Raw genomic sequence first — 23,417 nt, 5'->3', positions numbered from 1 at the left:
ACTCTCCCACCATACCTTCCTCGCTTACCTTGCCTCCCCCCTTTAACCTCACGTGGACCCGATGGACCGCTCCACCAACCTTTCTGCAGCCCACCCTCTGGCCGCTCCTCGCCGCCCACATCCGACGCATCCAAGGGACACGTGGCCCTACTCTGCCACCGCCGATAAATAGCGCCCACCAAACGGGCAACTAAGAAGGCTCGGACTTGAGCTGGAAAATAAAAGTTATCTCTCTCTCTCTATCATGTGGCATGTTCTTCGAACTTCTGAAACGCACCTTTCGTTCTAATCCTGAGATTAAGTCATTCATTGTTAAGGAACGTTAAAGAAGGAATAAAATAATTAATGATTAACCGAAAACACCGTCCAGGAATGCACAAAGCTGATTGTAATGCACACAAGATATCCGCAGCTCCGTGCGGTGCCACAGATTCTGAGCACTGGATAACTACACTCTCTTGAAGACGCATTCTCAGGTACTCATTGTGTATAACAAGATTATTAAGCAGTCTGTTCGGGGTTGAAAAAGTACCGAGCGAAACAGAATTTCATTCGAAAGCCGTAACAGAAAAGTCTGAAGTGCATATTGTACGCCATGAATAGCCGCGTTTTATCACCAGGAGCCTGGATTTCTTGTGCGCCTGCGCTATACTTCAAGCATTTGCCTCGTCAGGATGCTGTCCCTGGTCAAGGCGCTTGTTTTTATCAGCGGCGGCTCTGAAGAGTCAATACCGTCGCGATAAAATAAACTGGGTGCAAGACGATATTCTTTATGCCATAGCCCGCAGCGATATTCCCGCCATGCTGGAATGCGGGTAAGGGCAAAATGTAAGTGGCGAGAGGGACAGCCAGGGAACGGTGCTTCTGGGATTTGTGCTGATTCAACTCAGTCCCTTGCTGGTGCTCGCGCCACGGCAAGCTGAATAAAAACTATCCTCGTCGCCTGTTGCGTGCTGTCCTTCGTGAAGCCTGTATTCTTTAGAACGGACCGCCGCCCGACTGCCTGTACTTTGGGTTGCTCATCGACACCACTGCACTGCACGCTGGCGAACATGGCCGCTCCACTGTGGTGCCTGGCACTCGTCGTCGCGCAGGTCGCCGTTCTCTGCCGAGGGCACAACATGAGCTGCGCCGAGCACACGGCGTGTCCCGCGAACGCGGTGGGCCACGTCTCCGGAACCCGTTTTGCGAGGCCCAGCTGCGACTGCTCGCCTTTGTGCGTAGACTACGGCTCGTGCTGCCTCAACGCGAGTTTGGGGGCGTCGCCTCTCGGTCCGCCAGTCATGTCGTGCCGGGACGTTCATCTTGCGGACGTCTCCTCGAGCGTCTACATGCGCACCAGGTGCGCCCGCGACTGGAAGGACGATGAAGTGCGCAGGTGAGGCACGGGCTCCGGCGGCTCCTTTATGTGCGTCGCTTCCCCGACGGCGTCTGTGTGAGCTGTCAGCAAAGGCTGCCTAGCTACGCCACAGGCACCGGTTACTCCGAAGAAGTGACTAGTTTCTGTGCAGAAAATATCAATGATTGTATAGGCAGAACAGCACATGAGGATCGAACCGGTAAAATAGCATCTCTTGAAGGTCGTTTATTCCAAGAATGAATCATTACTCTAAAGAACGAGGGTATCCTAAGACGAGCAATAATTACGAGGCTGGCTTTGTCATCTTTGGCGGGCTGATTACGTCCTTTTTAAAATTGACTAAAATACTTAACCTAATTCGTAGTCCTGCACCACGTACTGAGCACAGTGCGTCTAAGGGGAAACTTGGAAGAAACGCTAGCTTCAAGTAGAGCAAGCTTGCCGTGTTTCTCATATCTCCGTCGAACATACTCTACACTTGCTGACACATGATCAAAAGAAAGACCTGGAAATAGAACGAAGAAGCTTTAAGCAGTTTTATTGCATCGTAGCCGCCTGTCAAAGAGGCCATTGTTTTCTGTTCGTGGCCACTCACTGACAAGACTGGGTAGGTTCCCAGTTTTATTTTGTAAGCGCTTTCACCAGACATTGGCTGTTATATTCTAGTTAACAACTTTTTAACAAGTGCTGTCATGTGTGCGAAATACTTAAAGCGTGAGAATGAAGGCTTGCTACACTGCACGTATTAGTGAACGTGGGGTTAGAAGTTCGCGACAGTGAAGCATGTTTCCAGCACTGTCGTCCGTCTGTGTGTTTAGCGTGGTTGCTCTTTCATTCGCACGTTGAAGAGGGAGCTTATTTGCTGATTCAGTGCGGAAACTTCTGTGTTCTTGCGAAGCACACTCTGGCTTTGACATTCGGCTGCTGATCCCAAGGTCGTGGGTTCGATCGTGGCCGCGGCGGCCGCATTTCGATGGAGGTCGAATGCAAAAACGCCCATGTGTTGTGCGATGTCAGCACGCGCTGGTGTTCGTTTCTGTTCTTTTTTTTTGTCTTCTGCTGCGCTACAGTGTTTTTCAAGGGTATGAACCAACAAGCCCACAAAGCTAAAAAATCTACTGGGTTTTGACCCTAAGGATGACGAATTTTTTTCAACCAAGACGTTCCTGTGAAATCTGTGTACCTTTACTTTGTGGCCGTACGGCTGCGCTTTTATGCATGCTAATGAGTAATAACTCCTTCGTAATCCTTGAGTGTAGCATGCATTTTTCCTGCCCAATGTCAGGGAAATTGGGACGCCTAGATATTCAAAAAAGTAAACGTCTGGTGACCCATTTGGAGGCAGCGTTAGGGCATTGCTCAATAGCGATGGAATGAAAAACGATAGGTGTAACGTTGAGACAGGAAGCGGGCGGAGTGGGTGAGGGAGCAAACGCGGGTTAATGACATCCTAGTCGAAATCGAGAGGAAGAAATGGCCTCGGGCAGGGCACGTAACGCCAAGTTAAGATAACAGCTGGTCCTTGAGGGTAACGGAGTGGATTCCAAAGGAGGCAAGCGTAGCAGGGGGCGGCAGAAAGTTAGGTGGGCGGATGAGATTAAGAAGTTTGTGGGGATACGGCGGCCGCAACTGGCAAATGACAGGGTTAATTGGAGAGACATGGGAGAGGCCTTTGCCTTGCAGTGGGCATAGTCAGGCTGATAACGGGTTGCCTTAATCAACGTTAGTGTCTTTACGACTTGCCTTCCTCATGCGACTGCAAGAATAAAACGGAAGGACTAGCGACCTTGAGTGTACAACCCCTATCTGAGATGGCCGCGATTAGGCTCGCCGGTGCTTCCTGTGACCACTAACGGAGAAATGTTTGTTTCCCGCTGATCGCGTCGTCCGCACAAAACTTTTGTGCTGGGACGCCGTAAATTTTTTGAGAGGGTCTATTAAAGACCGTAGAGTAGTGAGGCCTTCAGTGTAAGGGGAAATTTAGACACCCGTAGCTTAGGGTAAAGACTTTTCCTACTGTGTAGCTGACTAGTATGACAGACATTTCCCTTTTATCTCTCTGCACACGTGTTTTTTAAGCGAGCCTGGAAACATTTACAATGCACTGGTTAGAAGCCTGGCTGCGTAAAAGCCACAGAAAGGCTAAGATCTGTTCACTCGCGGGATAAGGCTGATTTTAATGCTGGCAGTCCTTATCGCTGGTACTGTTCTGCAGTCTTTCATCCCAAAGCAACCTCATGATGCGTCCACGTTTGTATCCAAATTGAAAAACTTGCTGCAGTGTTGACAGGACATCATACGAGTCTTAGTGATGCCACATGCTGTTGCAATAAGCATAACGCCTTATTACAACAGTAGAGGTGAAGTCGAAAATCGCTTAATATGAAGACAATGTTGCCGTTTTATTTTTTTATGCGATTTTCGCCACTGCACGAGCACAATTACTTGTGGAGCTGGGCTCTTGTGTGGGTTCACAGCGCAAGACTGGGCCTGGCCGTTGCGTGCTGGTGGTTTGTGCCTCTTGAAATGATCAGGAGGTGTCAACACAGCACGCTTAGTCAAGAATAAAAATTTGTGCAACCGTACAGTTCGTACTTCAAAGCCAACTTTCGACAGGAGTGTAATGATACCGCGGAACTTGGCGTGTTCTTTTCCGCATCGCCGCTGCCTCACCAAATTGACAGAAAGCGCCAGAAGTTCAAGCATATGAGAATAATTCACCCGTTCATCGTAATTAGCTGGAGCCCAGCGGCAGGGAACGCGAGGCGTCGCTATAGCCAGCGATAGAGAGCGGGAAATTCAAAAACGATATGGAATCGGCTTCAGAATTAATACTCGGATTAATTTATTACGTGAGAGGGCGTCCACAATGATCCGGATTGTAATTTGGAAGGTTTCTGGTTATGACCAGAACGCGGCCGACAGCAATAGTCATTCCAACGCACGTAATTCCGTTCTCTAGACGGTACGGTACCTGAACTTTTGGTTTCGCTTTGCGACTGCAACCCTCCGCGGGGGACGAATGGCTGCCGCGTTCGGCTGCACAGCCCCTGAACGCGTGTTCGGATTGTGGTCTCGGTGGCCCTATATTTCGAGGTAGACGAAATTAGAATGTCTCGTGTGCACGTTATCAAGAAAACCAGTTCGAAAGTAGTCCGCAGCCCTGCTCTATGCGTGCCTCCCTCACAGTCCCAAGTCATTTTGGTATGCTGAACCCAAACGTACAGCACGGTAGTCTCACAGCTTTCAAACGGCGATTTTAGCTCATTGGCATGCGAAATTATAACCTGGAAAAGAACGCACCCAGTTGAAAGGTGCAACATTTGGGCTGTTAAGTGGCGTTAAAGAAATGGAGAGAAAGTTGACTACGGGATCTGAATTGCACTCCTAGGCGTTTAAAGTAGCAGCGCTAATCATGCGACCAAGAACGGATGAGAATAAGCGCTTCCAATTGAGCTTGTATTTGTTCTCATATTTCGCCGTATATTTGCCGGAAAAAGACACTTTTTGAAAACACCAGAGCTCTAGCTGTTAAGCAGTTTCTATTCTTTCCATATTTTTATTTCCTACAATAAGTACATACCCAGCTGTTTCGACCCATAGCCATTATGTCCAGTGAAGGGTCCAAATGCAAAATAAGGAAGAAATGGCGGACCTTATGACAATTAGAAAGACGCAAACACTTCTATGATAACATGGGAAATTCTTTAAGTGCTATTTACAACTAATATGAGTGAAGAGTTGTACAAATCAATTTGTAAAAATGTTCCTGATCCACGAGTTGCAGAAGGGAGAGACAAAGCAGAGAGGTGCTGGCCAAGAATAAACCTGCTCTACGGGCGTTTTTTGTACTCTGCTGCTTATGGTCAGACAATCCGCTGCAGCCCTGTGATGGCAGGCGCTGCCACTAGTCATGCTTGTGCGACCAAGGTTGCTCTTCCCGAGCGACCAATCGTTAACTGCCACGTGCTATTGCGCCCTGTTCGCTCACAATCCGGTCGGCAGGTCGTGCTGTCACCACAAGGTGACGAGACCTTTTTTTAACGCGATAGCGATAGGTTTTAACGCGACAGCGTTAAGGTTCCCGTTCTACAGAAACTCCGTCGTCGACGTAGTTGGTGTTGGCGTCATCGACGTTGAATGGAGCCGAAATTCTACAGGCCAGTGTACTGTGCGATGTCAGTGCACGTTAAAGAACCCCAGTTGGGCAAAAGTTTATCGGAGCCCTCAACTACAGTGTCCTTTTTAGCCTTACTCGTTTTGGGACGTTTAAGCCCCCCCAATAAACGATCCAGACTTTAGTGCAATCTATAATGTTAAGCAATTTTGAATTTGTGTTCGCTTAGTTCGGTGCAATTCTTTGTTCACCTCAGTGCAACGCGCTGAGCGGTACCTGGTAGTCGGGCGTTCGCATTTCCGCACAGAATGCTATTCTATTCGTTTGCATGAAGTTACAGTTAACGTTACGTACTGGATGAGACGGTAAAGTTTAGCGGAATAACCTTTAAAGCTTGTCTTACAAACATGGAGTGAGAAACGGTCTGATGGCTTTGCTGAACAGCGGGTAGCAGCCACTCGCCTCTTTAAAGCTATGACGCTTCGATACAGCCACAACTGCGCTTCCGTGTCTCAACTGAGAGCGTGGAGCTGTGTCCTGAACTCCCGGAAATGAGAGTAATTACTCATTAGCGTACACCCAAGCGCAGCCACGGGGCTGCAGAGGAAAGCTATGCAGCTTTCACAAACTTCGTAGTTGAAAAATTCGTGCTGGTCCGGGGTAAGAACCAGGGACCCTCCCCTGTCCGGGTCGCTCGTTCTACCAACTGAGTTAACAAGGACCGCCAGCAGATGGTAGGACAAATGCAAATTAGTCAACAGCTCGAAGTGGGAACGGTGTTGGTCCAACGTTTAGAGGAATCCCTCATGGTGGAGTTCATTCGTAATAAGAGAGTAATGCAACCAAGAAACAATATGACGGCCATTTTCCTTCGACTACTATGAGACAGTGATGTGCCACATTTAATCTTTTTTTTAATGTTTGTTCCGCTACTGAAGCATCAATATGAAGAGGATATAATCAAGCGATCAGCCAGTCATCCTGAAAAGAAAAAAGCCGTAGCCAGTCCTATGAGGGCATCATTTCTTTAAGGAATTTTTGAATCAGGACGCGACAGCGATTCGTTTCAGAAGTATCAAGTCCGAATTAACTATACGAAACTAAAGGCTTCTTACCCCTAGGCTCAAAAGACCTGCACACGTGTACAGCACTAAAATACAGGGTGAAATCAAGGAACCCAATTCAGTCATTGGCGGGAACTTCACGGGATAATGCTGGCTGTCCAGGAACATCATAAAAAACAGAATTCGATTTTACTTTTGCGTTGAAAACTGCAGTCATCATCATCAGCCTGACTACGCCCGCTGCAGGGCAAAGGCCTCTTCCATGCATCTCAAATTCACCCTGGCCTTCGCCAGTTGCGGCCACCGTATCCTCGCAAACTTCTGCTACGTTTGCTTGCTTGCGATGCGTGCCGCTTGTCACAGTCGAGTAAAATACGATAATCACCGACAAAGCGGAAGAATTTTGTGGCGCTGGATTACCCGAGACAATCTACTACATTACTACATTACATTACCTTACATTACTACATAACTTTACTACCCGAGTAGTAGTGCGAAAGCATTACTACTCCCATTACGAGAACAGCCGGGGCCGTGTGTGTGCGCGTTGTGTGCATGCTCGAAGATGGTACAGAAAATCCCAACGATTACAAGAAAAATAGGGTGACGTCATCAAGCGGCCGTATAAGCCGAGCACCGCCACTTCAGACAATCCTGTGCGTGTGTTTCGGCTTATACATGGTGTTTCATGCAACTTGAACCAAGGATTTAAAAAAAAGTGGCACTCCAGAGCTGGTTCAAACCGAATGCAGATTGTTTCCCGTCATGGGGCGCTCCGCCGAGTATTTTTTAAATTCCGCTTAATTAGTTAATTAGCTAAGGTTAGTTACGCAAAATTTTATTATTCGATTTTGGGTCGCGTGCGTTCATGAAGCTCTAGATGGGGTTACAAGACAACTGATCCAGTTTTTTAGCAACGTATCTTCTACGTGGTGATTTTTTTCCAGAATTTCAAGATAGCCCACGGAATATGAAAAAAAAACCGCGTGATTGCGCTCTTGCGCTACCGTATTGTAGCGCTGCCAAGCGCGTCCTGAGTGAACGAAGCGTGCACGCTCACCGTCTCGAAGTGAGCGGCCGACGCCGCTCTCGGCATTGTCTTGAGAGTGCATCAGCACATTCTACCTGAACGCGGAAAGCGCGCGCCGTGGTCTGCGATAAGTGATAAGCAGCCTTCGACAACCAATTCAGATGGAGTTCTACTGAACCATCGCATAGGCAAAACAAAAAAGGAAGGGAAAGCAGTGGAGTCGCCTATCTTAAGGTAGTCACCATTTCTTTTTTATAATTTTGCAGCCTGTCGAACTGAACGGTGGCCGCTCACTTGGGCACGGTCAGCGCGCACGTTTCGTTCGTTCAAAACACGGTTGGGAGCGCTGGAATATGGTAGCGCATGAGCGCGGTCACGTAGCTTTTTTTCATAATTCACGGGCTTTCTTTAAACGCTGAAAAAAACCACGTGGAAGATACGTTGCTGCAAAAAACTGGATCGGTTCTTCTTAACCCCCTATACAGCTTAAAAAACGCACATGGCCCTAAAATGAATAATAGCTAATTTGCGTAAGAAATTTGCAAAATTTGCATAACTTTGCGGAATTGTTAGCTAATGAACTAATTAAACGGACTTTAAAACATACACACGACAGGCAACAATGTCGTTAGTTTCGCCCAGCTCCGATGAGCCACTTATTTGTAATTCTTGGTTCATGTTAGGTGAAACAACCTGTATACTTGGCACTGGCCGACCTCTCTACGGCGCGAGATTTCTCGACATTCGTAACAAAATTGCGGCGCTGCCGTTTGGCGCATTGTTCCTGGTGGTGTCATACAATTTCTTGTTACATCTAGCTTCCATGTGCTAGTCAAGTTGGAGGCTAGCCTGCAACAGGGATTCGAACCAACGACATATACACCTTCAGTTGTATGCCTTCAGACTTATCAAAAATGTTATGCAACTGTTCGTCGTACAGCGTTCTGGTTGGCGTCCCAGTGGTGGTGTATTGTATGCCTTCAATTGGCTTCTCCAGCGACAGGGTCCGAACGTTTGCGGTCTGGTGCGCAACCAATACGCAAAGACAAACTCGTAGAAAAGAACTTCAACGCATGTACAAACATTACGCAGAAACAATGCACCCAGGGACAGTAATGCTTTCTGCCGCTGCGGTGGCTCAGTGGTTATGGTGCTCGGCTGCTGACCCGAAAGACGCGGACTCGATCCCGGCCGCGACGGCCGAATTTCGATGGAGGCGAAATTCTAGAGGTCCGTGTGCTGTACGATGTCAGTGCGCGTTAAAGAACCCCAGGTGGTTGATACTTCCGGAGCCCTTCAGTCCCTCATAGCCTTGGTTGCTTTGGGACGTTAAACCCCCCATAAACTAAACTAAACTAGTAATGCTTTCGTATTCCCACAAGTAAGAATTCTTAAATCTGTCTGCCGAGTTTTTGGGCATAAAAGAGCGGCCATCCCATTCTGCATAGGCACGCTCAAGATAAGTTTGTAGCAAGTCTAAAATGTTCCATATATAGAAAGATTTGAGGTGTATTCTGAAAAGCTGTAGATGCATTTCTACTAATTACTTTGTTAACGCACGTTTGAAGTTTGTCATGAGGAATGGAATATCTTTTACGTCAACAGAAAAAGAGCACAACTGCTTGTCTTGGTTGCTCTTAAGAATGTAAACTAAATCATCCGATTTATCCACCTGATAAGGGTTGTCAAAAGTTGAGAAAGCTATTTCTGGTTGTAAATATTTTCCTAAGCACTTTTCACACGCACAATTCTAAGAGAAAGTGACATGTAAAGGGGCGTAAATGTTTTCGTTTTTGCAGTAAAAACATGGTCAGGCTACGGCGCCCAAAAAACAGCAGATCGACAAAAGAGCACAAGGAAAAAAGGGCACAGCGACAAAACAGAAGAGGGAAAAAAAAATTCAGGGGGGCGCTTTGTTGACCTTTTGCGGAGAGGCGAAAGCCTTAAAGGCCTACTTGACCGAAATTTTTCAAACCGTAAAAAGGTTGTTTTTTCATAGTACACCCCCGTATTATGCTACCCACAAAACATTACGCTCCAATTTCAAGCAGTTACGGTGCCAAAGGCACGCAAAAATCGGAGTTCTCAATACCGAAACTGGAAAAACGGGCGCCATTGCCGCCCGCCGGAAGTGACGCATGTTTGAGACTGGAGGCCTGACAGGTTCGGAGCGTCTGCTCGTTGCGGCCCGAGCAAAGCGCTGGTACCGGTAGTGCGTGCAGCACTTTGTGCGATAAATACTGGTTATATGTGAAAACACACATCTTAAAACGGATCAAAGACCCTAGAAAAAGTTTTAAACGTGTTTTATTTGCTGTAGTAGACTAGAAAACTCCTCGCTCAACCTCAGCGAAGATGATCGCGCCGCAATGCTAGTGAGCGTTGTTTGCCTGGCAGTATTCGATTACAGCTTGCGCAAAGTTCGGACATAGCGGAGAAAGCAAGCATATTCAAATGGAGGCCAAGTAGAAGTGCTTGTATTATCAAGTCGGCTTTTTTGAGCGGGCACGCGCGTGCCAACAGCACATATGTGCGCTCTGCTGTGCGTGCAATATGGTTGTTGTCTTGATAAAAAAAAAAATGACCTGCTTCTCCTTTTCCTTCTCATTTTTCTCCCCCGTCGAAAGGTATTCCTGCCTGCGCATAGAAATTTGGAACAGGTGCTGTGAACGCGAGGTAAATCAATAAAAACAGCTGGATGTCTAAAAAGGGAGCTCAAGAGAATCAAGCGCTGCGTTAAGCGAAAGAATATGCCAGAAGCAAAATTTGTGTTGCAAAATAAAAGTATATTTTTCTCTTCGAGGACCGTGGCATCAATGCGGTGCCGATGGTGGGCTGGTTCATCTTTGCGCGCCTCGGTCGGGCCAGCCACTGCGCGTTGCGAAATACATGCCGATTCAAATGGACAAAAACTTATGCGCTGCGTTCATTACTGTATTTACCTAGAATCACTTGCAGCCCGTGTACTGCAGGGACGGAAAAGTTTTTCTAATCTTTTCAAACCACACAACTGGGCAGAACGACGTGGTTTGCCGGACCCCAGTCGACCATTTACACCCACCGCGCAAATTACCGTAGGCAGTGTCTGTACCTACTGAGTACTAATGAAGAACATATAATCAAAATTACGTGTTGTCTTCATTTGAAAAATATAATTCAAATAACATGCGTTCAGTTCTCTGAGGTCTTGGAGACGAGCCTCGAATGGTAACGCTGAAGCTTCCTGTAATCGACCTCAAGTATGAACGACGTGAGGCAGTAAGAAATTCGACGTTTTCAGTAACGCCCATGTTTCCTTCCAGGATTCTCAGCCCGGCCTGCGAATCTTCGAGGCAGCAGATACACTCGGCGCACGACGCCATTATTGCACATTGGGCACAGCTGTACGTGCAGTAAACGCGTGCATATGTTGATTCCTTTTCAGACGAAGCAGACCTTTCCTTAGACTTCTGCCTGGTGTAAACAACGTGCCGTCAAAAGGGCAATGGAGAACCGCGCAAAACGACGAGGGACGAAGAGAGGAAAGCACAGGACAAGACGCGGGTCCGCATCTTGTCCTCTGCTTTCCTCTCTTCGTCCCTCGTCGTTTTGCGCGGCTGCAATATGCACTCCATTGTCAACCACCAACTAGCCCGCCTTAACTTGATACCTGTCAAAAGGGCGCGCTGCTCGATGAGCAAAACCGTCCACTTTAGCTTCTGAACCGGCTAAGCTAGCTTGAGACAAGTGGTCCCCCGTCCTCTTTATTCTCCCGATTAGACACGCCTCTAAGCCTTTCTTCTCCGAATTATTACCATCTCGGTTCGTGGCATGCTTTGCCGATCATGCCAGAAACACGTACGTGCTCTGATGCACGATGTAGACCGGGACAGGTCTATTGACAAAGTTCAACCCACAAAAGGGGTTAGCGCGAGGCAGAAGCGTCAGTCACCCACCATTATCTTTTTTGAAGAAGAGAGGGGAATAGACCTCTCCCTCGAGTAAACAACGTGACGTCACGGAACGCACGTGCAGCGACTGCAGCGCTCTCCTTCCTATAGCGGCGATGGGCAAAACGCTCCCTCTTCGGCTGGCATCCAACGCTCTCGTACGTGCCTAGGAAGCGATGGAGCTGTCAGAGTACGCGAAATCACTGCCTGAAATCGCCCGGCAGCGATATGTTGAAAAGTTGAAAGTCGACGGGAAACAGTACCCTGACCACTTCGTTTTGAAGGACTGGAGAAACGACCCCAAATTGTGGCCAAACGTGCGTTTTGGCGACATATACGTTTGTCTCGTTCAGACGCCCGGCCCTTACACTACTGAGAGCATGGAGTGGTACCGTTCGCTGAAGGCGTACGTTCTTGCAGCGGAAAGGCACGTGCGCCAAGTTTTGGCAGCCGACTTTATAGGGAAATTTATAGGGAAAATCATACTAACCCTTAATTTTTTGGCAGAAAGCTTATTGCATCCGTGGTGCGAGCATGACCGCCAGCCACACCGCATCCTCCGTGAGTGACAAATAAATCCACTTCTGTTAAGGACGCAGCGCATACTGGTACATCAAATGTCATTTGCTTACTTTATGTGGACAAAATTACCATAAATACAACACGGTGCTTTGCACGGGCCACAAGCGCACGCGTAAACGCATCCAACTAGCGCCTGTATTATAAACACGCGTGCACAAGCAACGACGGAGAGCCTTCGTAATGAAGGACTTTTGTACTTGAACGGCGTTTTTGCTTCATTGTCCGCTCAAAACGACCACACTTCTTCATATCTGCGCTGGGATTTCTCTTCTTGAATGAGAAAACGCTGGGCACCCGGTCCGGGTGGTCCGGTAACGAGGACGGGGCGCCTGCGTTGGCGGATAAGACCAGAAAAAAAGGTCACAGTGCCATTCACCTCGCTAGCTCTTCAAAATCAGCAAGTGAAAGAAAGGAATGCTTCCCACAAGAGATGAAGTGTGCTCCGCATATCCTATCTGCCGGTCTTGGCTTCCATTTATCTCGACGCATTGCGTGCAGCTTCGGGAGATTCTCGTCCCGCGGAAAACGAAAAAAGCGGACGCCTTTCTTGGCACGGTTAGTGCATCCCACGGCACAGCAGCTCGCAGGCATCACGAGACAGGGTCGAGGCACGGGTTCCGGCGCCCGCACTGCGATAGCTTCCTTGCTCGCCCAGCAAAACTATACGGGATCGCACGCAAACGGAGGGCTGTTTTGCCCATCGGGTTCCCGGCGTTAGCCGGAAACGTCATCGCTGTGACGTCACTCGCTCTCGCGTGACGTACCCGAGGAGAGGTCTATTCACGTTAAAACCTGAGCGCCAGACAGCTGACACCAGCTTTCGAGATCAGGGGTGAAGGGCAGTGGCCGAGAGGCATACATGGTGCTTTCCGCATTCCTCGTATTCCTTTCCGCGGCCACGCACTTCGTCAACATGATGCTAGCAGTATTTTTCTCGGAGACCATCGAGCTTCGCGGTGAAAACAGCCAGAAACGAGCCAGAAGAAGAGCCTACAAGGAGCGCGCACTCACTTCTGAACGCCTGAAACTGGCGAGCCGGCGTTGCCGGTGTCTCAATTGTGCGTCATTTCCGGTCAGGTTTGTTAGTTGTCCAACACACCGCTAGGGGACTGCGTCGTCTGCTACAGAGGTTTTTGAACGCTTCTAACTAAAATTCTAGACGCGTCAGAGCCCTAATATTAAATATAAATATTGTTCATAACTTGCACACTTTATCCAGCGCAAAATTAGCCGAAGTAAACTTTCGGTCAAGTAGGCCTTTAAGCGCGGTGTTGCTGCTTATGTCACTGATGTGTGGTAACGATGTTAAGCTTCGCCTCTGAGTGTGGAACGCAATAGCGTATTGCAACGCTGCCAGGGAGTCCACAGAACGCCATCGCCCGTTCGGCTCAGTCTTGCTCGTCGGCAAAATAGTTTTTGAGGAAAGGAAATGTATCTGTCTCGCACATCTCGGTGGACACCTGAACCTCACCTAAGGCAAGGGAGGAAGATGGGAGTGATCGAAGACACCATATTCACTAGATGCGCCTTTGTATATTCCAAACCATCGAGCTGGCATGGCGGAAGACGGCGAAAATTCTGTGCAGCTGAGCGCTGCAGCCGGACCAACCTGTTCAGACGGGTACAGGAAGGTGGGCTGCGAATGGCCCATTTATTTCTTCGGCAGCTGGTGAATCGTTTCTTGTTTTTTCGGGACACAAGAGACCCATTTTTGCGCATCGTATGCCAAGTTAGGCTGCGGCGCCTGCTGCCGGAGTACGTAGTCGGAACTGCTGAGGTTTACAGTAGGGTCAGCGGTTTTTACCGTGAAATCGTTGCCAGTGTAAGGTTTCCTTCCGCGCGGTTTTCGAATGACTTTCTGTCCACTGTGAAACGAAAGAAACTGTACCGTGCTTTGTGCGATGTAGTTTTCCCCGTGCCCTTGTACAGGGCCTTGTACAGTGGAGGCCCAGGCAAAGATGTTTTAAAGAGAGTGAAAAAAATGCAGGTGACGCCAGGAACAAAAACCTTCTTTTTTAAGCTGCACACCGGAACCTTACCGGTTAAAAAATTTTTAGAGGGAAAGGAATTCTTTTTACCCTGGGGATCTCACTGTTTGATTTGCAGGAAGCCGGAAACAATAGACCATGTTTTTTTTACTGTTGGGAAGGGGTTTATTTTTGGGATGTGTTGCAGCGAACCTTAAAGAATTTCCGCTAGACCCGTACGGCATTCGGTACTTATCTGTTGAAAATGAGGATGGGGTGCCTTTCGACTTAATAATGCTGACAGGCCTCCACTGTATATGGCGCTCCAGAATGGCAGGCTACCATTGTGACCGAGACGCAAGACCTGCCAGGATTTACTTCCGCGAAAATATAGACATGTTTCTGGCCATTCAGAAGGCCGCTGCGGACCCCCCGGAGTGGCTCTCAAAACTAGAGCCGCTCTGTACATTGCCTGAATTTTAATTAAACGAAGCCAGATTCATGCTGGCTGACCACGAGTCGTATGTACATAGCGTTTATTGTGTTTTGTTGATTGTTTGTTTTGTCCAATTTTCTTTGCAAAATCCAGGCAATAAAGAAAAAAAAGAGGCTGGCATGGCGGAGTGGTTACCGTGCTCGTCTCGCACTCCGGAGACCCTGGTTCGATTCCCGAACTCGACCAAATTCCATCTCGGTTTTATTTATTTATCTAGTCTCACTAGACAGGTTAATTAGGCTAATTGGTTAATTAATCAATTAACTAAACTCAGTCCCACTAACTTGGAACATCACTATACAATCCCTTTAATTAGTAACCAAAGTACAATTGGCCCCGTTTGAAATTCGCGCACTGTGACGTCACGACCATTTCGACCAACTGAAATTGAGCGTAGTCATGACCGCAAACGGTAAAGCACAACCGATACAGCGGCGACCTTTGGAGTTAGCTATTGCTCGTTTCAAAGACTAAGTAAGGAGCAGGGTAGGGTAATATTCGCGATATTAAATTTACACCTTTTTCTGGCTAGCAACAACGGTGAAGTTGTTCTGGAAGAATTGATTCTGCGGGTTTACCATCATGATTCTGAATCCTGGCAAATAAGCCCGACTTGAGGCTCTGGGTCTACCACAAGTTCTTGTTCTTAAAAAAATCTCGCTGTCGGCAGTTGGATTATTAGCAATTTTGTTTGGAGAAAGCTACAGGGTCTTCATACGTTGGAAATATCCATTATGCGATGCTTACTTGTAACGGTTGCCGGATTAGCCAAGCTAACATTTTCAGGTTGTTCGGTGTTTAAGCAGGACGCTGAACGGTGGATACCTGGGGGTGACCGGTGGCTTCTTTAGTCCTGGTGCTCGGCTTTCTTTGCGGATATCGCGGGGATGTAGCCCGTGTGGTATACTGGCACTAACGAAACTTGCGTGTAATTGTGTACCTTGCGAATTGGCTCTGTCAGAGTGCTGCAAGGTTTAAGTCCATTACTAACGCATGTGATTTCGCTACTCGCAGAGAGTGCGAAGAAGAGCTGGCGGCGGAGACTGATCCATTCCTGACCATTCCCGTGACGAGCAGGAGCACCAACGTAACGTACAAGAACGTGCGTTGCGCGGTGTGCAATCGGGACTTCAACGTGAAGATGTGGACGGCTTTCCTGCGCTCCCTCAGTGACAATACAGTGCAGGCCTGCCCACATTTCGGGGACCCGTCCCAGTGCCCCGTGTTCCTGGGATGCCCAGATTTTATGCATGGCAAGAGGCCTCAGCAGTACTTTCGAGTCTGTCGTTCGGACCTGGTCTCGGACTGCCCGGCCGACTTCCATGACCGCAACTCACGGCTGCGCGACGGATGCCACGCGTATTTCGCTCCCGTGCAGGATCGACTCACAGGCGTCAACTACAAGAACTTCTACTGCGCTTTGTGCTACGGCGTTTCAATGACAGACATAGCCTGCGTCGAAGAGGGCAGTATGGTGGAATACCCCTGGATTGATGGCGACCAGAGTGAGGAAGTCTCCCACAAAGATGTGCTGCCCTCGTACTCGTTACTCATTGACGTCGACTTCTCCAGGGGAGGCGCCAAAGTGGGGCTCCAGGACCGCTGTGCGCCCAACCAGGCGTACGACCCTTGGAAGCAGACCTGCCGGAACCTAGTGTGCGGAAAACTGTTCGAGCTCCGGGACGGCTTGTGCGTGGCCAGCGCTCTGAGGGCCGCATATGGGTCTTCAGCTGTGCCTCACGCTCTCTTGGCATCCAACTGCAGCAAGGTGGCGCTGGACGTGGACGAGTTCACACTGTGGGAGAACCACACGGCAACGCTCCGGGCCGACGCCGGCACCGGGGAGCTGCTGGTGCCTGGCGAGTACGAGCTGCGCGCGGACGGCTCCATACTCGTGTGCGCCGAGTCCGGCCTCCTGCCTGCGCGCAGGATGGCTGTGTACAAGTTCCGCGACACCGACGGCTACATCACGCTTGCCGGCAGCATCGTTTCCCTGGCGTGCCTACTGGTCAAAATGGCGCTGCAGATCTGTTCGCCGGGGCCCTGGAAGCTTCCCGACCTGCTCATCAGCATGCTCTCCCTTTCCATCTTCGCCGCGCAGCTACTCTTCCTCTTTGTCATGGTGGCTGCCCGGCAGCGGGCGCTTTGCACGCTGATAGGCATGCTCGTGCACTACTTCTTTTTGGCCAGGTGAGTACACGCATGCGCTTGTTACTTTTTATAGTTGTTCGCCTCTGTAATGGGTGTCCGCACGATTCCTCCACTGCTTTAGATAAAGCTACCGGGCGCCGTAGCTTAGGTCGCGTCAGGACGAAAAACTAGGCCGCGTTCCGAGCTAAAAACACATGCGCCTAATTCCTACCGTGGCTTTGGTTCACCCGACGTTTATTTGCGCGTGTGTACAGCATTTGGCAAGGAGGATGAATGTGGTCTCTTTCCTAAAAGCATTTATTTGGAAGTGTTACGTTGTCCGTCTTTGTGTTGAATTCTGTCCGGTGGTTTCGTTGTCGGAACGATACACGGTGTACATGGAAGTTGCGGCTACAAGTCCCTTGCCTGGTCTCGGAACGCCGCTCTACCACTTTTTTACCGCGTGGTAGGTCATTTGGCCCGCGCTAGCGTCACGTAATGGCAGATGAGGTCCATCCCCTAAAAAGTCGATGCAACAGGAACGCGTCTTGCATTCTGCTGTGACTGAAGGCTCGCGTCACCGAAGCATGGTTGAATTCTCAAAGTTGTGGGTTCAATAGAAGACTTTTGCTGGAATTTTGTTGCCGACCATTGCTATACTGATAGGTGGGAGCCTGTTGCGAAACTTTCGAACGTAAGGGGAGATGATTCGCTACCGGGATCTCATGTCTCTGCTTGGGTGACACAAAACGGTTAAAGCGCCTCTCCTGCTGCAGCTTCTTCTGGACAAATGCACTGGCCCTGGACCTATACTGGTCCGTCGCGTCCATCGAAGATCCAACCAAGAGGAGAGGGGGCCGCTCTTTCTGCCTCTTCAGCGCCTACTGCTGGTCTGTTCCCTGCTCGGTGGTCGTCCTCTCTGCGGCCATGGACCTCTGGATCCTTCCCGTGTCCCACCCGCTCTCCCCCGGATATGGCCGCGGTGTCTGCTGGATCTCAAACCGGCTGGCGTTGCTCGCCTTTTTCGCTGCGCCAATTGCGGCCATCGTTGCAGTGAACATGGCCCTTTTCGCCCTCTGCGTCTTCCGCATCTCCGGCACCCTCACCCACGCTGACAAGGTACGTGGCATCGCAGCCTTAACCCGCATTGTCTAAGGTATTTGGTGAAAGAGACATCTGTTGGGTGCAGAAAAGATAAGATACTGCAATCGTACGACGTGACTGCTAGCGCGAACTCAGCATGCAGTTCCAGAGATGTCGCAATTTTCGTTATTTACGGGGTTGAGCCCGCGGCCTCACTGCTGGCGTTCGCATACCTGCCTTGTGGGAGCGAACATTCTACATTTCAGCGCAGGTTAAAGCTTCCGCCGCGTTTCGGCACCGCACTGCCAAAGCAAGTGTCTTGCGTTATATAATTCCGGCACAGCGAAACTGTGACGAGGCTCGTACGCACAGTACGTGCCAAACTGATCTATGTCGTGGCATCGAGGGTGCCCTAATTCATTCATAGCTGTTAGAGCATTGCTGCAGGAAAAAAGCAGTATGGGGATGCTAGCGAGAAAGGCGAGAATTCGTACTCGAGGTCTGTGGTGCTTGGTGTTGCGAGCAGGTGATGAGCGGAGAAAAGGCACTGTAGCAAGCTCGAGTCAATACCACTTAGACTTGGGGAAACTCCAGAAATGGGCGTGACGGCGTGCATTTGAGATGACTCTCGTGCCTTCTTCTTTCAAGCTATGTCGAGCAGGTTTGCGGTGGCTGGCCGTTCCCCATTCAGCACTACGATCTCACTAGGAATGCAGGCGGCGGGAGGAGGGCGTGGGGGATCTCCGACTTCTTCTAGGTGGTGATCTCCGAGGTCGGTGTCGCTCAGCGTCACCAAAAGGCCATGGGTAGAGGAAAATCGCTGCAACTGTTTGCGATGCCGTTCGCCTTTCGTAGCTTACTCGGGCGTTGGCGCTGTAAAAAGAAATTGTATTGTGGGGAGCAGAAAGGCGCGTGAATTCCTGCAGTCCAGTTCAGCAATTGCGGGAAGGGCAGCTTTCAAAAGCACACCTTAAAGATGTTTTAAATTTATCATGTTTCAAAGGAAATGTTGGGGCTGAGCTGCCACTAACATTCGCAGCCAACTCCGGGCGACGGTCACGATTTTTTCTAGTTACTTTTCTAGAATGTAGGGAATACTCAGCCTCTTTAGTCTTTCCAAAAAAATCGCGTGTTCTGTCTCACTGCATTTAGTATCCTCTAAAACGGCGCAGAACGACTGAGGTAATTAGGAAGCTATCAGTAATCAACTGCGGACTTTTGCTCCAATTTTTGAAGCGGGCTTTCATGACCGATCTGCTCAAGGTAACTGGCGAGCTTAAAAAAAAGTTGCAGAATTAGTGGCTTAATTCATTTCCACCATTATATTTTGTTAAAATCATCATAAGCCGTGGTTTCTAAGCGTTTAAAAACGCTCGAGAGCAAGAAAAAACCGCTGTTCCGCGCAGCAAAACTCAACTCAAGCGTATGCGCATGGAACAGTATTACACAGCTGAATACACATGTTTGGAATCCATTGGGAACGCTAAACACACTTTTGTTTTGGAACAGACCTGCCGAAAACCATAATCAACCGAGCAAATTCTGGCAAGTAGTAAACCCTCAAAAGAAGTGTACTATAACTCTTGCTAGCGTACTTGTACAAGAGGCCAGCGACGTTTAATGCGCGAACATATTTGAGACTGCAGATTTGGAGGTCTGCACTATGGCGACAAGCGCGCTTATACACCGATTGGCTGTATGTTGCCTGCTTTGTCCAGTACTCGGAATGGGTTACTCAAAGAAGGTTCTATTACCTTAGAAGCGAAGCCGTTCGTCTTACGGAGATTTGGTGGAATTAGAATGAGAGCTGCTTAGGGCTATGTAAAAGTCGAAGGCGTCGGGACATCAAAATGGAAGAGTAACAGTTATGGGCGATGCTTCCCTTCTCTCCAATATTTGTAGTCTTCTTGAGAAAGGCCCAAAGTTTGGACTTGAGCCATGTCTTCCTCCCTACGAGCTGATCGTCGTTAACTGGCTTGTGGTGAAAAAGGCCTCATAAGAAGTTCTGGAGCGTTGTCTTAGGAACCGAATTTACTGTCTTGTCAACAGCGTTATGCTTAATGAACCGAACTGCCGTAGAGACCCGTTGCCTTTTGTAGCTGAATACTTCAGTGATAATAAATTGTCTCCTGCAAGCAGATAAAGTTGGCGGCGTCGTTGTTTTGCCGAAAGCCTTCTATAAAGATAAGACAGCACAGGTCATAAGCAATTTTTTACCGGTCAGAAAAGTACAAACAAAAATTAAGAGTAAAGCTATTGAACTTTCCAGATGTCTAAAACTTCAAAGGCTTATCAGGGATATAAGTAATAGTGGAAGTGGGACGTTAAATATTTTCTTCAGTGTTACAACACACACTCAACACGTCATTTAGAATACCTGAGTGAAGGTAGTACGTGCAGACATTGCGTCAGGTGGTTTCTTCAGAAAAGTTTGAATAGCTTTGTAATAACTGATCTCTTCCTTGCAAGAAGTTCGGGTGGTGTGGACCTTTTTTTTTCGAAGAATATTCATTTTCTGTGGACGTGGAAGAGCTGTTTTATTCAGTGCCGCATCCTAAACTTTTTGCCTCTGAAAGCATGCATAGAGGAAAGTGGCCCCGTATCCTTCCAAAACGCCACTGGTGTCACGGTAGATCATTTTTTTAGCCCGTGTAGGGTTTGATCTTCGCAGCATTTTGTCTTTTTGGCGAGAAATCTTACCTGCAAAAGGCATTTGCATTGGCTCTGGCATAGCCCCTGTACTTTCCAATAACTTATCCTTCATCGATCTCTCTTCACACGATCGTTTTAATAATTTTAATGACAGTACTTAAAGTGTTTCGTTACATGGACGACCCTTTAGTTAAGCCTAAACAAGCTTTGGACCGTCGCAAATGAGGATACAGTAAAGTGTTCTAGATGATTTCAAAAATATTGGAAAAGGGCTAACTTTTACATTTTAACTTCATGATAATGGCATGCTTGAGTTTCTAGATTTACATTTTCAGCTTATAGACGGCCACATTTGCTGGGCATATTCCCCTCGTTCTCAGAAGGAGCTCTTGCCGTATGATTCTGCCTAGTCAAAGATTGTTTAAAGAGGCATTGCAACTCTCTGCTTGAAGTCCTCGCTCCGAAAAATGCAAGCTAGGGTCCATAATAACTTGGGCAGGCTCTTTGCAGTTGGCTGCCCTGAGTCGGTGTTGGTCCCTGTGGCTTAAACGCTCGTTAAGAAGATGAAGGCCGGCGCAAGCAGGAATGGATCGGAGGGCAAATAGTGGCCAGTTGTGGTACCATACGCCCACAAAGTCGCCCACAGCCTAAAAATGGGGGCGGGGGGGCTAACTGCTTCAGCGTATCCGCGGTATTCTTTGCCCCCCCCCCCCCCCCCCCCCCCAAGAAATCTGGCTGAGCTAAGCTGTCGCATAATTTGCGATAACCAAAAGGTTAGCGGTCAGAAAAGACATGGTCAGAGTTTCATAAAATGTGCCACCAGTGTAGTCTACGAAATTCCGCTGTGTTGTGGAAAATCCCACATCGGCCAGACGGGGCGTTGTGTGAACGACTGACTTGGGGAACGTGCAAAAAATATTGAAAATAATAAGGATGAGCTACTTGTTGAACACTGCAGTGCTTGCACTAAGAATAAATTCCCTTCACAGCTGCAATGATAAAACCTTTTGGAAGTATTTTCCTGGTGCCTTGTGTGCGTGCGCATGCGCAAAGGTTTTGGAAAGGTTTATATGTCGATCGCTTTCACCTTATTAAACAGTTGGGTACGCGTCCGTGTTGCCTTCTTTCGTGTGTGTTGTACGTCTTGGCGCTAGAATCCTTTTATGTCTGACAAGCAACTAGCCCAGCAGCTATCGTTTTTAAAATGCCACTGCGTTCACATCTATCTTCAACAAAGAAACTGACAGGGCACTATCTGGCGCACCTACCCAACCGATATCTTTGAGGAAATCACCTCTAAGTTCTTAAAAAAATACTCTGCATGTCTCCTCAGCATACTTACCATTATTGTTCGCAGAATCACTACACACAGGTAACTCACCCAGTGAATGGAGATTGGGAAAGGCCGTTCCAGTCTTTATATTGGGTAACAAAGAATCGCCTCTTAGCTACCCAGCATTTCCTTGACTAGTGTACCATGGTAGATCATGGAACAAGCCATTTATTCTCGCATAATGAACTTTCTTGACTCGAACCATTTTTTTCCTCCCTCTCAGCCCTGATTTCGCAAGGGCTTGTCCTGTGCAACTATATTAGATATTTTCGTTCATGATGTGCATATGAACCTTGATTCTAAATTTCAGACAGACGTAACCATTCGGACTTCGTTAAAGGTTTCGACCAAGTGCCTCAAAAACGTTTACTACTGAAACTTTCCCAGTAAAATTTTCTATTTTTTACTAATACTCTTAACGCTCGCTTGAGCGTCGTTGAAGGAAGGAAGGGTGTCAGGCAGGGAGACACGATCTGCCCTGAGAGGCATTATTGTGTGTGTGTGGGGGGGGGGGGGGGGGGGGGGGGTAAGTACATTAACAGTAAAATTCAATACAGCAAAATAGAGCAAACCAGAAAAAAGTTACAGAAAAATGTTAAGAACTTCCAACGAAGACTACAGCATTCTGATTACATCCGAGACGCAGAACCAACACTGAGAACAGCATAATCAGATTATTGCATTGTCGATTGCGGCCTGGAAATTCTCATTCTGAAATACTTCATTAGGCAGCAGGTTCCAGTCATTTATTGTGTTGGGAGAAAAGGAATATTTAAGTGTATCGATCCGGCAGATATACCCTCTAATTTTCATCGTATTGTCCCTTCTGCTCAAAACGTAGTGAGGCTTCCTTAAATAGACGCTTTTATTAAGTCCTGTTTTATTTTTGTAGATGTCATACAAAAACTTTATTCTCAAAACTTCTCTTCGGTTTTGAGCAAACATTATTATGCTCATGTCAGTGTAGATTATGTGTAATTGTGACTTATAAATACTTGAAGGCATTAACATTTTTTCGGTTTTTCCAACGTTATAAGAAAATAACCGCACAATCTTCTTACTAGTAATATGCGTAGATGTTGATTTTGTGTAATTGACTTCTGTCCCATTTTCCGCACCAAAGATGCAAGGAATAAAGGACTCTGTTCATACTAATCTTGTCGTCAGCTTTTGTCATTCGATATTAAGCAGTCGTCTGGAAAAAGCTTTAGTTCTAGGTGAGGTTCGACAAGTCCATTTGTAATAAGGGAGTAATTACTCATTTACATCCACCTAAGCGCAGCCACACGGCTACAAAGGAACCCGGTGGTCCCGAGTTCGAACCCCGGACCAGGACAAATTTTTTCTTTAACTGCGAAGTTTCTGAGAAAGCTGTATAGTTTTCCTTTGTACCCGTGTGGCTGCGTTTAGATGGATGCCAATGAGTAATTACTCAATTATTACAAATCTACTCCACTTGGGGGATTCCCCTAAATATTTGACCGACAAGTCCGTTTATATCGTTAATAAAATTAGGAACAATAATACAGCTAAAACAGATCCAGTAACTAAGGAGGAAGTAAAGAAAGCCTTAGGAGCAATGCAGAAGGGGAAAACAGCTGGTGAGGATCAGATAACAGCAGATTTGTTGAAGCATGAAGGAGAGATTGTGCTCGAAAAACTAGCCACCCTGTG

At 47.9% G+C, this 23,417-nt stretch overlaps 1 protein-coding gene across 1 annotated transcript in view; it reads left to right on the top strand.

The window, feature by feature from the left end:
• Positions 1 to 1,052: 1,052 nt before the first annotated feature.
• LOC149356276 (uncharacterized) overlaps positions 1,053 to 23,417 on the top strand; it is a 110,852-nt gene continuing 88,487 nt past the window's right edge. The window contains exons 1-3 of the mRNA XM_089576296.1: positions 1,053 to 1,378; positions 15,560 to 16,735; positions 17,452 to 17,794. Of these exons, the coding sequence (XP_089432422.1) occupies positions 1,053 to 1,378; positions 15,560 to 16,735; positions 17,452 to 17,794 (1,845 nt within the window). The remainder of the gene's footprint in view (positions 1,379 to 15,559; positions 16,736 to 17,451; positions 17,795 to 23,417) is intronic.

This window comes from Amblyomma mixtum, chromosome 3, assembly GCF_055824585.1.
Source record: "Amblyomma mixtum isolate Tamu chromosome 3, ASM5582458v1, whole genome shotgun sequence".
Classification (NCBI taxonomy): domain Eukaryota; kingdom Metazoa; phylum Arthropoda; class Arachnida; order Ixodida; family Ixodidae; genus Amblyomma; species Amblyomma mixtum.
This window is presented reverse-complemented; position numbering and strand designations above follow the sequence as displayed.